Source organism: Marmota marmota, unplaced genomic scaffold, assembly GCF_001458135.2.
Source record: "Marmota marmota marmota unplaced genomic scaffold, marMar, whole genome shotgun sequence".
In the NCBI taxonomy this organism is placed as follows: domain Eukaryota; kingdom Metazoa; phylum Chordata; class Mammalia; order Rodentia; family Sciuridae; genus Marmota; species Marmota marmota.
This window is the reverse complement of record NW_026000241.1, coordinates 16,598,363-16,612,837: the sequence shown is the minus strand read 5'-3', so window position 1 is coordinate 16,612,837 and position 14,475 is coordinate 16,598,363. Positions and strand designations below refer to the sequence as shown.

The 14,475-nt window shown below is 40.4% G+C and overlaps 1 protein-coding gene across 5 annotated transcripts in view; it reads right to left on the bottom strand.

Annotated features, from left to right (window-relative positions):
- Positions 1-13,492, bottom strand: part of Trank1 (tetratricopeptide repeat and ankyrin repeat containing 1) — an 84,315-nt gene extending 70,823 nt beyond the window's left edge. For 3 of the 5 annotated variants that reach the window (XM_015489519.2, XM_015489522.2, XM_015489521.2), the window contains exons 1-4: positions 12,873-13,492; positions 9,214-9,340; positions 5,317-5,467; positions 2,476-2,594 (exon numbers count right to left, since the gene is read on the bottom strand). In XM_015489519.2, the coding sequence (XP_015345005.1) occupies positions 2,476-2,594; positions 5,317-5,467; positions 9,214-9,340; positions 12,873-13,093 (618 nt within the window). In that variant the 5' untranslated portion in view covers positions 13,094-13,492. The remainder of the gene's footprint in view (positions 1-2,475; positions 2,595-5,316; positions 5,468-9,213; positions 9,341-12,872) is intronic. The other 2 variants (XM_015489520.2, XM_015489523.2) reach the window with 1 other exon arrangement.
- Between the last annotated feature and the right edge of the window lie 983 nt (positions 13,493-14,475).

Genomic DNA, 14,475 nt, shown 5'->3' with positions numbered 1-14,475 from the left:
CCCATGCCAGAAGGTCAGTTGTTCAACCATAACCTTATGTAAAATCATGAAACCTAACTTCAGAGAATTTAAGCAAATTTTCCAAGGTCAGGCATACTCTGAAACGCCCCTAATGAGATCATCCAGGTATGCCAACAGGATGAATAACTCCAGGCTCTGGTATGACTCACTCTCAATTCCAACCTCCCTCATGTATACCCTTGTCAAAAGACTTAAGACTTCAGAAATTGGTACTATGGCCTCATCTTTCTCCTAACTTCTTTCAGTTTGGTGTCACTTAAATAAGCACGTGCCCACACTCAACCCAAGATGATACATCTAGGCCTTTGACAGTCCTGATTGCTGGTCTGGCTTTTACGAGATGTCTGTTTCCAGTAATTGAGAATTACCAGGCCCCACTGCAGCCAAAATGTCAGAACTGTGCTCTGGTTTGAACATGAGGTATCCTCCAAAAGCTCATGTGTGAGATGATGCAGGCCTATTTGGAGGTAAAATGATCAGATGATAAGAGATGCAAACTAATTGGTGGGTTAATCCATTTGATGGATTAATAATTTGAATGAACTACTGTACTGGGTGGTAACTCTAGGCAAGTAGGGTGTAGAAAGAATGTCACTGGGAGCATAACTTTGGGTTTTTGTTCCCCCGCCCCCTGGCACCTTGTCCTCCCTCTCTGCTTCCTGGCTGCCATGAGCTGAGCAGCTTTCTTATACCATACCTTTCTACAATGATGTCTGCCTCATCTTGGACCCAGAGCAATGGAGCCTGTCAACCATGAACTGAACCTCTGAAACTGTGAACCCAAAATAAACTTTTCCTCTTCTAAGTTGTTCTTGCTGGGTATTTTGGTCACAGTGACAAAAAACTGACTAACACAACCTACTACTTGGGCTGTATTCCTGATGTTTATTGTTTGCATGGAATGATAATCTATTAGAAGCTGCCTGGATCCCATTCTTTCACATCCACCTAGGCCATGGAATTTTATTCATGTCTACCTCACACTGGGAAGAGAGAACCCAGCTCCTTCCTAAGTCTGTATAAATTAGCATTTCTGCTAATGAAGACTAAGACCTCCTAGAGATTTACCTTAGTAGTAGAATCACAGAATTTCAGAACTTTCTAAAAATAAAGCTGGAAAGATCCTTATTGATAGATCTGAATCCACCCTTTTTAACCAAAGAGAGAAGATCCAAAATGTCATAACAGGGTCCTGGATTTCTGATTTCTTGATCTCCAAGAGTTTAGTCTGCTTTCTTGATCCTTGCTGCCTGCCCTCCTAAGAACTTTTAATACGGAAGTAAGCTTCAAGAGACCATGGCTAAACTTAATGGAGTTTCCCATGAACCCATGAAACTATATGTACAATTATCTGCGAATGCAAAGAGAGCCCCATAGTTTTCATTAGATTTCTACTGGAATTCATGACCTTGCCAAAAACTGAATTTATCTATTCTAAAGTCATCTAACTTGCCTAGACCTAGAGTCCTTAACAGTTTTCCCTTGATTCTGGTGAACTTTCTGGAATGCCCAACTTTAGAAAACCTAACAGCCCCTTCCTAATCAATCTCCCAGCCTTGGCCACCTTATTCTCATGAGCACTTACAACCCATCATCAAGGAAAACTACTATTCGCTGGGCACTTAGCATATATCAGGTATCACAGAACTTCCTAGCTCAGTGCCTAGCACATCAGAAGACTTCAATAAGTATTAGCTAATGTTATTATTAGATACTCTAGTCCATTATTTCTTAATTCTAAAAAAAAACTTTAAAGAAAAAGTTTGTATGTTGCAACTTACAAATTAGGAAATGAGGCTCAAAGGGGAAGTAATCAAACCAAAGCAGCAAGTGGAGGATTAGGATTCACGGATACCTACACCCTCATTTAGCAGCTATTCCCTGGTTTTTGCAGACACTTAAAAATTATTCAGAAACCCTCTGATCAGCACACAGGTCCTCTGGGGCCCAGAATAGCTGAAGCACAACAAGGAATTATGAAAATGAATGTACAATGTTCATTGTCCTCATCTCACATTACCATTAGCATTCAAACTTTACATCTCTTTGATAACACTGAAGACACAGATCAAGAGGCCAGATTGCCACAGATTAGGTATTTTTACTATCTTAAAAAGAAGAGAGAGAAATTGGTTGATTAAGATTTCTCAATAACTTTCTATCTTTAACACTATTTCAATTAAAAAGCTACTGACATTAAGATAAACAAATAATACTTCACAATCCCTCAGTGTGAAAAGAAAGAAATAATTTCATCAAAAACATACTTTCCAAGGCTGGGGTGGTGGCTCAGCGGTAGACCGCTTGCCTAGCATGTGCAAGGCCCTGGGTTTGATCTTCAGCACCACATAAAAAAAAATAAATAAATAAAAGGCATTGTGTCCAACTACAACTAAAAAATAAATATAAAAAAAGGATACTTTCCCCATAAGAGAGCCAGTTCCTTTTACTTACATGCCATAATCCTTTCTTTGCCAACTTTTCTATTACAGATTGCCACACTTCTGTTGAAAATCCAGTAGTGAAAATATGATCAAAGCAGGGCAAAAAGCTCTGCAAAACAATGGAGTCACCTGAAAAAAAGTTCCATAGTTTAGAAATGTTAATGTAGACCACACACAGACAAATGGTAATTAAAAATCTTAAAAAGAAAGGCATTTCAAAGTATAAAGTCCTTTATAATTGACTGAAGTGGCAATCATTTTACATTTACCCATAAAATTAATCTCCAAAGAGTCAGGAGGCATAATGTGGGCTAACATCTACTTAGCCTTTCTATTTGCAGGGCCCAGTGATAAATGCTTATATTTAATCTCTCAAACAAACCACTAAGGCAGTGTCTATTTTCTGCACTTACAGAGGAGGAAATGGAAGCTCAAGGGAAGTTACAAAACTCAATTCCCTTAAGAAAAATGTGACAAATATTATTGTTATCTAACAGATTGAAACTATGATCACTGAAGACAGGTTTCATGGCATATAGTTTAGCTGGTCATGACAAAAACCAAGACTGAAGCTGAGATCTACCAATTCTTCTAGTCACTACACCTTCTTCTAACCTAGTGTCCCATCAACCTAAAGCATTTCATGATCCTCTGCATCACCTCTCTCAAACTCTAGGATGAGAATGACCAAAGGGACAGGCCAAGTGCCAGAATAACATGGCACCTCTTCTGTGGTTATTAAGTTCAAGGCATAAATAAACATTTAAACAAACAAACACTATATGAAAGGTTATAAAATTTCCATAAATATATTTCTCAAAATTTCAAAATTTGGACCATACCCTCCAAAATGAAGTACTTTGGTAAAAAAGTATCAGATGTATTTATTGCCCTAAGAAATCCTGTTAACTGCCCCTTCAGGATGGGCAGAACGGAAATCACTCAGGTTATCTTAAGGTACAGTCACCAAAAAGCAGTTGTTTGAATTCCCATAACTGTTGCCTGGCTTCTGACAGGACAACGGCTTTTAAAAGATAAAGAAAAGACAGTGGGGAAGTTCAGAGAATGGGCCAAGCCACTAGATTAGGTGGAAAAAGAGGCCATTTTGCATAAATAAGAATAAAATTATGGCATTTGCTGGTAAATAAACAGAACTGGAGAACATCATGCTAAGTGAAATAAGTCAGACTTAGAAGTCAAGGGTTGAATGCTTTCTCCTATGCAGAAGTTAAAGAAGAAAAAATAAAAGGGAATGAATCCCATGAAGATGGAAGGGGGATTAGTGGAGTAGAGGAAGGAGATTGGGGGTGGGGACAAGGGGAGGAACTATGGAACGAAACTGACCAAACTATGCCATGTACACATATGAATATACCACAGTGAATTCCACCTTTATGTATATCAATAAAGCACCAATTAAAAAAACAATAAAGAAATAGAAGAAAGACCAGTAGAGTAGAGGATGGGGAATAAGGGACAGAGGAATGGAGGGAAAGTGGAAGTACTGGGGATTGAAATGGAACAAATTATATTTCATGCATGAATGAATTTGTCAAAAATGAACCCACTATTATGTATAACTATAATTCACTAATAAAACATTAATTTTTTTTTAACAGAAAGAGGCCACTGTGAGCAAAGCGGGTACTGGAGAGCTGTGCCTCACCCACACCTGTCTGGAGACCTTGCATTTCTCTGTCTGAGGACCATGGCTGTGCCTGCCTCTAAGCCTTCCCACTGCAACCGTGCTAACCCCTCTGGGCCAACCTAGTCAAAATTCACAGGGTTCCACAAACAGATCATATAATTTGCTTTCCCATAATAACAATGGGAACAGTTGAATTGATAACAGTTGACTCAACTATTAGTGATTTCCCACTTCTGAAAGCCAAAGACCATTTCTCAGTAACTCTAATATGTACTTTTTTTCACATTCTATACTATGAAATAGGGACATGTCTACAACTGGCAAACCATAAATTAATGACACATCTTAAATCAGTGCAATTTAAATTTGATCAAATACAATACTTCAAAACAAAGACCTGGATATTGGCAGGACTTGATAGTACACCATCTCATTGTGCTTACAGGCTTCTGGTTTTGCCTAAACTACACACTGACCAAGGCATCTCACAGGCCAGGTCATCAGAGTGGTGATCTAATGCAGAGATTCAGAAGGTTCCCCTAGGAGTCCCTCCTAGATTGAGTGGGTGGGTCCTCTGCTGAAAGCACTGCTGTACCAGGCAGGGAGCTTTCCCAGGACCATCCATCAGCCTTCCAGGTTATTTTCATAGCAAATAAGAGTATTTTCTTAACAGATTAGAGAAATACATGCAAAAATCACATAAGACAAATGATATATACTGGAAGGTTTGTTGGCTCATGTCTATAAAAACAAGGAAATCACACACACACACACACACACATAGAGAGAGAGAGAGAGAAAATCACTATAAATAGCAATACAGAAAACTTATAGGGTCTGAAAAAAACTTCAAAAGCCTGAAGTCATTTGTACATTAGTACTTCCTTGTTTTTACATAAGCATGAGCCAGCAAAGCTTCCAAAGTGCTTTCTAATGTGCAAACCAGTTTCATTCAAATTACATACTTCGGCCATGAAGAAACAACATGGAATTATCTCACCACAAGGCTCTCAAATAAAATAATGATGATTTTTTTTTTTTTTTTGGTAGATGGACACAACACAATGTCTCTATTTTTATGTGGTGCTGAGAATCGAACCCAGGTCCCACTCGTGCTAGGCGAGCGCTCTACTGCTGAGCCACAATCCCAACCCCAGCAGTGATTTTTTTTTTTTAAAGTTAATTTCCCCCAGTGTGACTTACTGCTCATGGTGGTGAAGACACCAACAAGGAAATCAGCAATCTGTGCTTGATCTTGGCCACTTTGCAGAAGTCGCAGACCCTCGAAAAACATGCGGGCTGCTTCATAAGGCTGGAGCAATCGCAGCAAGGAATAACCAGCTCGGTAGTACCCCTGGAGCAGGAAAAAAGAGCAAAATTATAATGTCCCCATCTCCTCTAACCTGCTGCTGAAAGGAAAGGCAAGACTGGTGATACGGGAGAATCAACTCAGAAGCCTCATTTCCAGGCAGACACAGGTTTCTAACAAGCACAGGTTACAGGGTTTCCACATTATATTCTGTGCCACATTCTTTCTATCATGTTGTAACTGCCAAACGAATACATAATCACAGTTTGACTCTATAATGTACACAGCATCTAACATGTGACACAGAGAGAAGGAAGTAGGCCTGGTTCCAATTATATGTGTGGCTTATTATTCATACTTCTAATCACAGTCTGGGCCAGACAAAGGAATGAAAAAAAATCCCATGACTGGTATTCAGGAAAAGAATGAGATTTTCATGTAAACACAGAAATTGTTTCCTGATTCTTTCAATCAAAATAAACACAATCTCTACTAGGTATTTAAGAAAAAAAAATTGTAATGGCCAGCATTGAGGTTTACTGTGCTCTGTGTTATAAGCAATATATATAAGAGGGCAAAAATTTTGATTTCTATAAAGATTAATTTTTAAAAAAGTCTAGTTTTGCCTACATACTAATTGAAAGACTCTAAATTAGGAATGACATTGCCTTCCCCATTTTGATCATCCAAATCAGTATCAGGATCTATCAATACAACTTTCTAAGATAATACACTAAGTGTTCACAAACTAGGTTCATAAAAGGGAAAGCACTTAAAAATTTCAACTAACACCAAATCTCTGATTGTTTTTTATTTGTTTTAATCTTCATTTTAAAGTTTAGCCAGGCATGGTGGTGCACATCTGTAATCCCAGCAACTTGGAAGCTAAGGCAGGAGGATTACAAGTTCAAAGCCAATCTCAGCAATTTAGCATGGCCCTGTCTTTAAATAAGATATAAAAAAGGGCTCGGGATGTGGCTCAGTGGTTAAGCACCCCTGGGTTAAATCTCTGGTACCAAAAAGAAAGAAAAAAGAGAGTTTAAGGACCTCAGGTTAACAGTCAAAAAAGAGAGAGAGAGAGAGAGAGAGAGAGAGAAAGAGAGAAGAAAAAAAAATGTGTTTGTTGTTTGTATTATACCCCAACCAGGCAAGCTGGTACAGATTCTTCCATTTCTTTGACTCTCAGATTTAAATTTCATTTTTTATTTTGAAGAGAGATGAAGGGAATCTGAATATGCCACCTTGGCATATAGACTATTTTAAACTGAAGGAATTTAAGATTCAGCAGATGCAAAAAGAAGCCTTCCCAGAGTTTAATTGACTAAATGCAAAAACTCCTAAGAAATGTTTTACCAGAAAAGTTGTATGATCATGAGAAAGAAAGAAAGTTGGTTCCAAGATGGACCTGCACAAACCTTGCTAAGATTGTCCTTACCTTCCATTTGTTTCTCAATCTATCAACCTTCCCACAGGTCACAGCCCTAAAAGTTCTTTTCCTTTGTCTTTCCATATCTACACAATTTATTACTTTGTTGAAAATTACATATACATTTTCGGCCTATCCCGTTGTTTGGGGTGTTTACTTCTTTTCTATAAAGGTCCTCATGTCACACAAAAATCAGCATCAAAAATAAATTTGTACACTTTCCTTCTGATAAACTGTTTCTTATCAGTGTTGTTTATAGGGGCCCAACTATTGTACCAAAAATAGGCAGAGGAGAAAAATTTTTTCCTCTCCTATAGAGAACAATGGAAATGGGGAGCAGAGGACAATGACACACAGAATCCCTGCATAAGAAGGGAGGAGTGGCCCTGGTGGCTGTGCTGTCAAGAGTTATAAGTTTGGCCACTCAAAGAAGAAGCCTGGAGTATCATTTAGCACCTCTTGCCCCTTGGGCCACAGTCACAACTTCTGAGATGCAGACAAACATCAACTACTCCTTACCCTGTCCTGCTTAGAAAATGAGACAATCCTGAAATGCTTTTGGGAAGAGTTTCTCAGGAATGTACTCCCATTTTTTTATTTTTTATTTTTAGTTGTAGATGGACACAATATCTTTATTTATTCATTTATTTTTATGTGGTGCTGAGGATTGAACTCAGTGCTCTCACATGTGAGGCAAGTACATTACCACTGAGCCACAAGCCCAGACCTGCACTCTCATTTTTTTTAAGAAATTTTTTAATTAAATATTCATTTTTTAGTTTTAGGTGGGCATTATATCTTTGTTTTATTTTTATGTGGTGCTGAGGATCGAACCCAGTGCCTCATGCATGCTACGCCAGCACTCTACCACTGGGCCACACCCTAGCCCCATTTAAAATTAGTCAGTGACTTTCAAAATATCCACCCTCCAGCTGGGGGTGTGGCTCAGTGGTACAGAGTGCTTTCCAGGCATGCATTAGACCACAGGTATGAACCCTGGAACTGCAGGGAAAAAAAGAAGTATTCATTCTCCAAAAGAGAGGCTTAGGGGTCAGTGCCTACTTACAATGTAAAATATCCACACTCCTCTCTCAGGGTGGTAGTAATCACTAGGCCTAGCCTCCCCACCCCTTTTCACTTCAGTCTACTTCCAGCAATCATACACAAATGCCACTAAGGATATAACAATAACTCCTACTTACTAAGTGCTAACAACTTCGGTTACTGTCTCCTTAATCCTTGAAGCAACACATAAGCATTATCTCAGTTTGCAGTGGAAGAAATTAAGGCTGAGAGAAGTGTAATTCAGCCAATCTGCTGAAACCAGAACACTGTAGAACATGAGACAGAAAGGCCTAGGCTTTTCCCACTTTATTGTGGAGCCTCTCTAAAAACTGTCTAGACCACTAAGTTGACACTTAATTGTCATTTGCATCAGATAGCTCCAGAATTGCTATTTGATTTAAATCCTGTTATTTTATTTGCACCAGAATTCCTCTTGCCAACTTGAATGTGAAATACTAAATGGCTGGGATGGTGTCCTCTGCTCCTTTTGTCTGCCTTGAGGCATCAAGAACCTGTGTACCTGCCTTGATGAGTGGGCACTAGGGCTGGGAATGCAGTCCAGTGGTAGGGTACTTGCCTAGCATGCATGAGGCTCTGAGTTCAATCCCCAGCACTGTAACAACAAGCCCCTCCCCCCCAAAAAAAGTGGACACTTAGGGCATTTTAATTGAAATGCAGCCTCTCAAACTTCCATGATTTCTCCTCAAGGAGCTGATTTCTACACTAAGAAATTCTCTCTGAAGAACTGGCATCATGTCATCTACCAAGCTTGCATCTGAAAGAAAGCCTGGCTATAATGAAACTTATAAACAGCAAAAAACATGAACAGATTAGGAGTATTGGTATATCTATATAAGAATAATATGAGCTCCTCCAAAATCTCACTCTCCTCCAGATGCCAGGAGGCCAAGCTCCACTGTCCCAAAAAAGTGAATTATTTGCTAACACTGGTTTTACTCTTTTCCAGGTAATGCTCACCTGCCCTATGGGCCGCGCTATCTTAAGTACAAAGAAAATTTCAGGAGAAGCACATCTAGCATGTACATTTTACAAAGAAAGGAGGGAGGAGAGAGCATGAGAACAAAGGAAATCTAAAATGTTTAAAAGGGGCAGGATACTCCCACTTCTCAGACACCCAGCTCTGGGGCCCCTTCTCTTCAGAGAAGTCTCTCTCTGTTCTATCCTTTAAATAAAACTAGCTTTCTATGCTTAAAAAAAAAAAAAAAAAGACAGGAGGAAAAGAGGCAGGTTAAGAGGAAGAGGGCAGCAGCCACCACCCAAAGCTGCCACCAACCCATACCTTCACATAGGTTGGATCCCACTGAAGACACTCCTTGGCAGCAAGAAAAGCCTCGTTCCATTTCCCAAGACTGTAAAATGCATTGGACTTGTTGCACAGCAGCACAGCCAAGTCCCTCGGGGGGACCCTGTGAGAAAGAACAAAATGGTGGTCAATAAAGCAAACATGGAAAACAATCCTTGAAGGCCACCCTGGCATCAGGAAGAGGGTTCCAGCAGGAAATGTCTCAATTATACCCATCAGATCTGTCCTCTGTAGCCCCCTAGAAAGCCTAGAGCATTTACAATGTACAAATTTGTTCTTCCTCACTTCCAAGTTCTCTGCTCCCACCTTCTAATGGCAAATATTCTCATTACCTTAGTTCCATCTCCCACTGATCTCCACAAATCTTTTTATTTTTCAGAGATTGTTGGAGAAGATGTTATAAAAATGGTGACTGGTGCTAAGGAGGGGAGTTCCCACTGGGCCTTTACAGGAACCACTCCACACAGATGCTGGTGCTGAATGGATGCAGTGATACACAGGAAGGATCTTGCAGAACATATGACCATACCATAGGCTGCAGATTAAAGACTCCTGCAGGGCCTGGGAGCAGGGTCTATGGGCAGGGAACTCCAGGGTCCTGCTAATCAGTGTGGACAAAGGGGAGGCAAGGGCTCTGGGTGAGTGAAGCCCCAACCCCACAGACTCCTGCCTGTAGGAAGGGTCACAGCTGGAGGATGGCCAAAGGGGGGACCCTCTAAAGCACAGCAGGGAGCCCCTCTTGCCTGAGTCTATTGGTAGTACAGTAGCAAGGTTAGAACTGAAACCAGGTTGGAAGAAGTAAGATACAAAATATACTACAGTGTCAAGAGAAGCCCAAGTGCCACTGAAATGTAAAACACACAAAGGAGAAAAGCAAGACTTACAACTTTTGTATTTGATATTTTAATTGTGAAACAATACAAATCACTGTAGAAAAGTTAGGTAATACAAACAAAAATAAAGTAAAAATCACCTCTATTACTGTCCCCACCCTTGGTTTTCTGTGTATCTGGCTTATTTCACTGCCTATGAGTTCCTTCAGATGAAGGGATAAGACTCAGAAGGCAGGGACTGGCAAAGGAGGTAGCAGGTGTTATCAGGGTACCCATGACCACAAACGTGATACCATGGTGACTTTTCCAGACATGTGTAACCATTTCCAGCTGCAGCAACTGTTGGCTCCATCTAGGGGCTCTCAGAACTCCCTTCTCCAGTGACCTACCCTCTGACTAACAAAAGCTGCCCTCTCCCCAGGAAGTTACACCATGCTACAGACTGAATTATGCCCCCCACAATTCATATGTTGAAGCCCTAATCCCTTACTGTTACAGTTTTAGAGATACGGCCTTTGGGAGGTAATTATGTTTAGATGAGGTAATGAGGGTGGGGCCCTCATAACAAGACTAGTGCCCCTGTAAGAAGAGACACTAGAGAGCATACTCGCTCTCTTCTCTATCTGCCATGTAAGGACACAGGAAGAAGGCAGCTACATATAAGCCAGGAAGAGAGCCTTCATAGGGGAACCAAATCATCTAGCACCTTGAATGTCCAGCCTACAAAACTATGAGAAATAAATTCGCTTTGTTTAAGCCACCCAGTCTACAGTATTTTGTTATGGCAGTCCACTCCCTAGGACAACCCCCAGAGGCTGGACAGCCTACAATGACTGACATGGCAATGAAAAGTTTAGCCCTCTGGTTTGAAAGTGGAACCAGCTCTATGGTAGAATTCATGCTCCAGAACTTCCAGTGCAATCAGGCTGAATCCACCCTGAAAGTACCATCCCTGCTTGGAGCTCTAACCTGCCCCAGCTTGCTTCCCTGGGTCCCATTCTCCTGAGAGGACTCACTCAGAAAATCACACATACCTAATCCCTCTGTTTGCTAACAAAGGCAGGAAAGCAAGCAGCCGGGAGTAGGCAAGGGCATAGTGTCAGGAAGGTTCGGCAGCATGTGAGGACTGAGGCAGAAGTCCCAATTAGTGGTCACAAAAGTAGTGAAGGAGCTAAGATCTAAGCACAAACAGTGTGGAATCAGTGTACCATCAAAACCACTCTGCAACAGTACCTCATTAGGAAATTTGAATGTTTTATACTAAATGAGGAGTTCTAGGCCCAGTCTTACACAGTCCTGATCTATATACCAGGCTAAAACAGAACAAGAGAAGCTACAGGCATAAATCAATCACACTCAACTCAAGTTCATTTAGAGTTCAGACACCAGGGATGATAGAAAAAGGAGGTGAGAGCTATGTTTCAGTAATTTAATTCACAGGACATGTTTAGACTGTGTATACCCCACAGATGCCAACTTCTGCTCCCTCTGTTACAGCCATTTCCCCCAAAATGATCTCCAAATCTCTGAGGGTCATAAGACCATTTCATTTCAGATGGTTCACAAGATCAAAATATTTTCACCATTATAGTAGGCCAAACAATGGCTCCCAAATATAACCTTTTACAGAAAAAAGGATTTTGCAGTTATGACAAATTTATGGATCTTGAGAAGGAAGATAATCTTAGACTATGATACAATAACAAGGATCTTTAGGAGTGGGAGACAAAGTGAGACACTACTACAGGAAAGGAGAAGGCACTATGATGATGGGCACAGAGATTGGAACAATGAGCTTTGATAATGGAAGGGGACAAAAACCAAGGAATACAGATAGACACTAAAAGATATAAAGGCAAGAAAGTGGATTCTCCTCTGAGTCCCACAAAGCAGCCACCCTGATAAAACTTTGATTTTAGCCCCACAAAATTCATTTCAGACTTCTGACCTTCAGAAACGTAAAAGAAAAATATGTATTGTTTTAAACTACTAAGTTCATGGTAATTTGTTACAGCAACATCAGGAAATAACAGAACAATAATACTAAAACACTATGAACCTTTTTCACACTTAGTCTCTCACAGCATACAAGGAATTTTCTTGAGGCTACATAATGTAATATCAAAACAAAATGAATGCAGAAACAGGTAAAGAAGCAAACTATCTTTTACTAAGGTAAATGCTATGGAAACTTGCAAAAATGTGCTACTCTTCTCACAAAACTTTTGTTTTGAAAAACGTAGGTATTTTTCGTAAAAACATAATAGACTTTGGGTATTTTTAATAAATTAAAAATTACATATTTTAAATCTTTCTCAGTTTTAAGTTTTAATTTGGATTAACAGATGGCTATAACCTACATAAACAAAGGCTGTTTGGGGTCCTCAATAATTTCTCATCCTGTCATGACTATAGTGTTTGAGAACAGGTCTCCTAAAGCTGAAGGGGCAAGGAAAGCAAGAGTAAGCCTTGGTGCCTGGAAGGTGTGCCCCTGGGTCAGGGGTAAAGGGCAAGAACATCAAGAAGATGAAAGAAAGAGGGGACTTCAGCTGTCCCAGAAAGTGCGATCCCTTAACCAGACAGAAGTAGAAGCTCTTGTTACGTTTATCAACAGCCCTCTGTGTTTCAGTTTCTGTTTCCCTTTTCCACTAACATTCTCATTCAATTTCTGTGCTGACAATGTATAGGAAGTGAGGGAGAAAGGAAACAGAAACAAGATGGTGCAGTAAGAAATGAGAAGAAAACATAAACAACAGAGTATTCATTTATTTTTTTAAGTGGATATAAAATCCAAATACTTACCCCCATTGGTATAACTGCAGGAGAATCTGGATGGCTTCATCGTACTTTCTGATGGCCAAAGAGAAGTTCCCATTCTTAAGAACCTGGTTGCCAGATTCTTTCAATAGCTCAGCATAAGCTGCTGGGTCCATCCTGTAGGGGACGAGGAAAGGCTTGCTGCCCGTGTAAGGCAAGTTCACCTTCACTTTTGTATTGCCCAGAGCCTGGAGGAGTTTGTTCATTCTGGCCCCACCCACCTTCAGAGACCACACCCTGGCAACACTTCTCACCAGCACAGGGGCTTAGACAGGGCTTCTGAGAAGAACTTTTCCTTCTCAGTTCTTTTCTGACGTTGGGGGCAGCCAGAACACTTCATTTATTCGGTATTAATGATCTACTGGAGGCTGCTTTCATGCATGGGACAACATAAAACTGGCAGGTAGTGAGCACTATTCCTGCAACTGGTACCATGATTATTCTCTTGTTTACCCATCACCAAAGCCCATAAGGAGGTACTATCCCCACTGTTCAGATGAGGAAACTGAAACCCAAACAGGCTCAAGTCACTTTCCTAAGAATCTACTATGGCATTTCCCAGTTCTGATCCCAGATCTGAACAATTCCAAGCTTCTGTCCTTGGTCACTGTACCACATCAATAAGCAAGACCCCATTGACAGTCTTTCTGCCCTCTTAGTAAAATGCAGAAGGCAGGTGTAGTTCTGAAGGCCTCTTATTTCTCCTGCCCCACTTCCTTCTTAAAACACTATAAAAAGAGCATTGAAGTGTTTGTACCTGAAGTTGCCACTGCTTGCTTACTTATACAAATCTCTCAAGGGTACCTGCCTCTTTTGGGTCATAATTTCTGTCTTATTCATTTTCGTGGCTCTATGGCCTAACACATAAGGGTACTTAAATGTTGTGGTGTAAAAGTTTGAATGCCAGACCCATAAAGAAGGCACATTACTGATTTTCTTGGGTGTGGCCAACGGGTTGGAAAGAAGTACCTGGCAGCCCTGACCACATGCTGGGACTCAGTAGAGGCGGAACAAAGGCAGGAAAGCAGAGTTTCCAAGAATGCCTCTAGAAGCAGCTTCCAAGGAGACAGGAAAAAGGAAGAGGTCAAAAGAGATGTCCCCTAGGATTTCCCTCTCTCAGGATCACAGTGGACAAGGCAAAGCAGAAGGGAGGGCCTTAAATGGGGGACAATATAGGCATTCATGCAGAGCATGTACCAATGAGGTTATAAAAATCTAGAGGGTATCTTGTTGATCAATTCAATTCTTGAACAGATAATATTCCTTATAGTCTTTATCATTTCAAATTTCAGCAGAGCATTAGGAAAAGCAGCAAGACCAAGCAGATATATGTTGTGGCTTATTTTAAGCACATCCAAGCTCGTTGGGAGTGGGTTTTTGAACTGTACTGCATTCCTTAGGCAGCACTTTTTCAGAATGAGGCATGACTCCTAAATAAGTCAGAATACAAAATTCTACGTATACTTTCAATCCAATAATCTCTAAATTATATGAAACATTTACACAGAGATGACTGAGGAAAATATGAGAAAAACATAAGGCACTGATTTGCTAGGGAATAGACATGTTTCTCTAATACTGTTAGCCA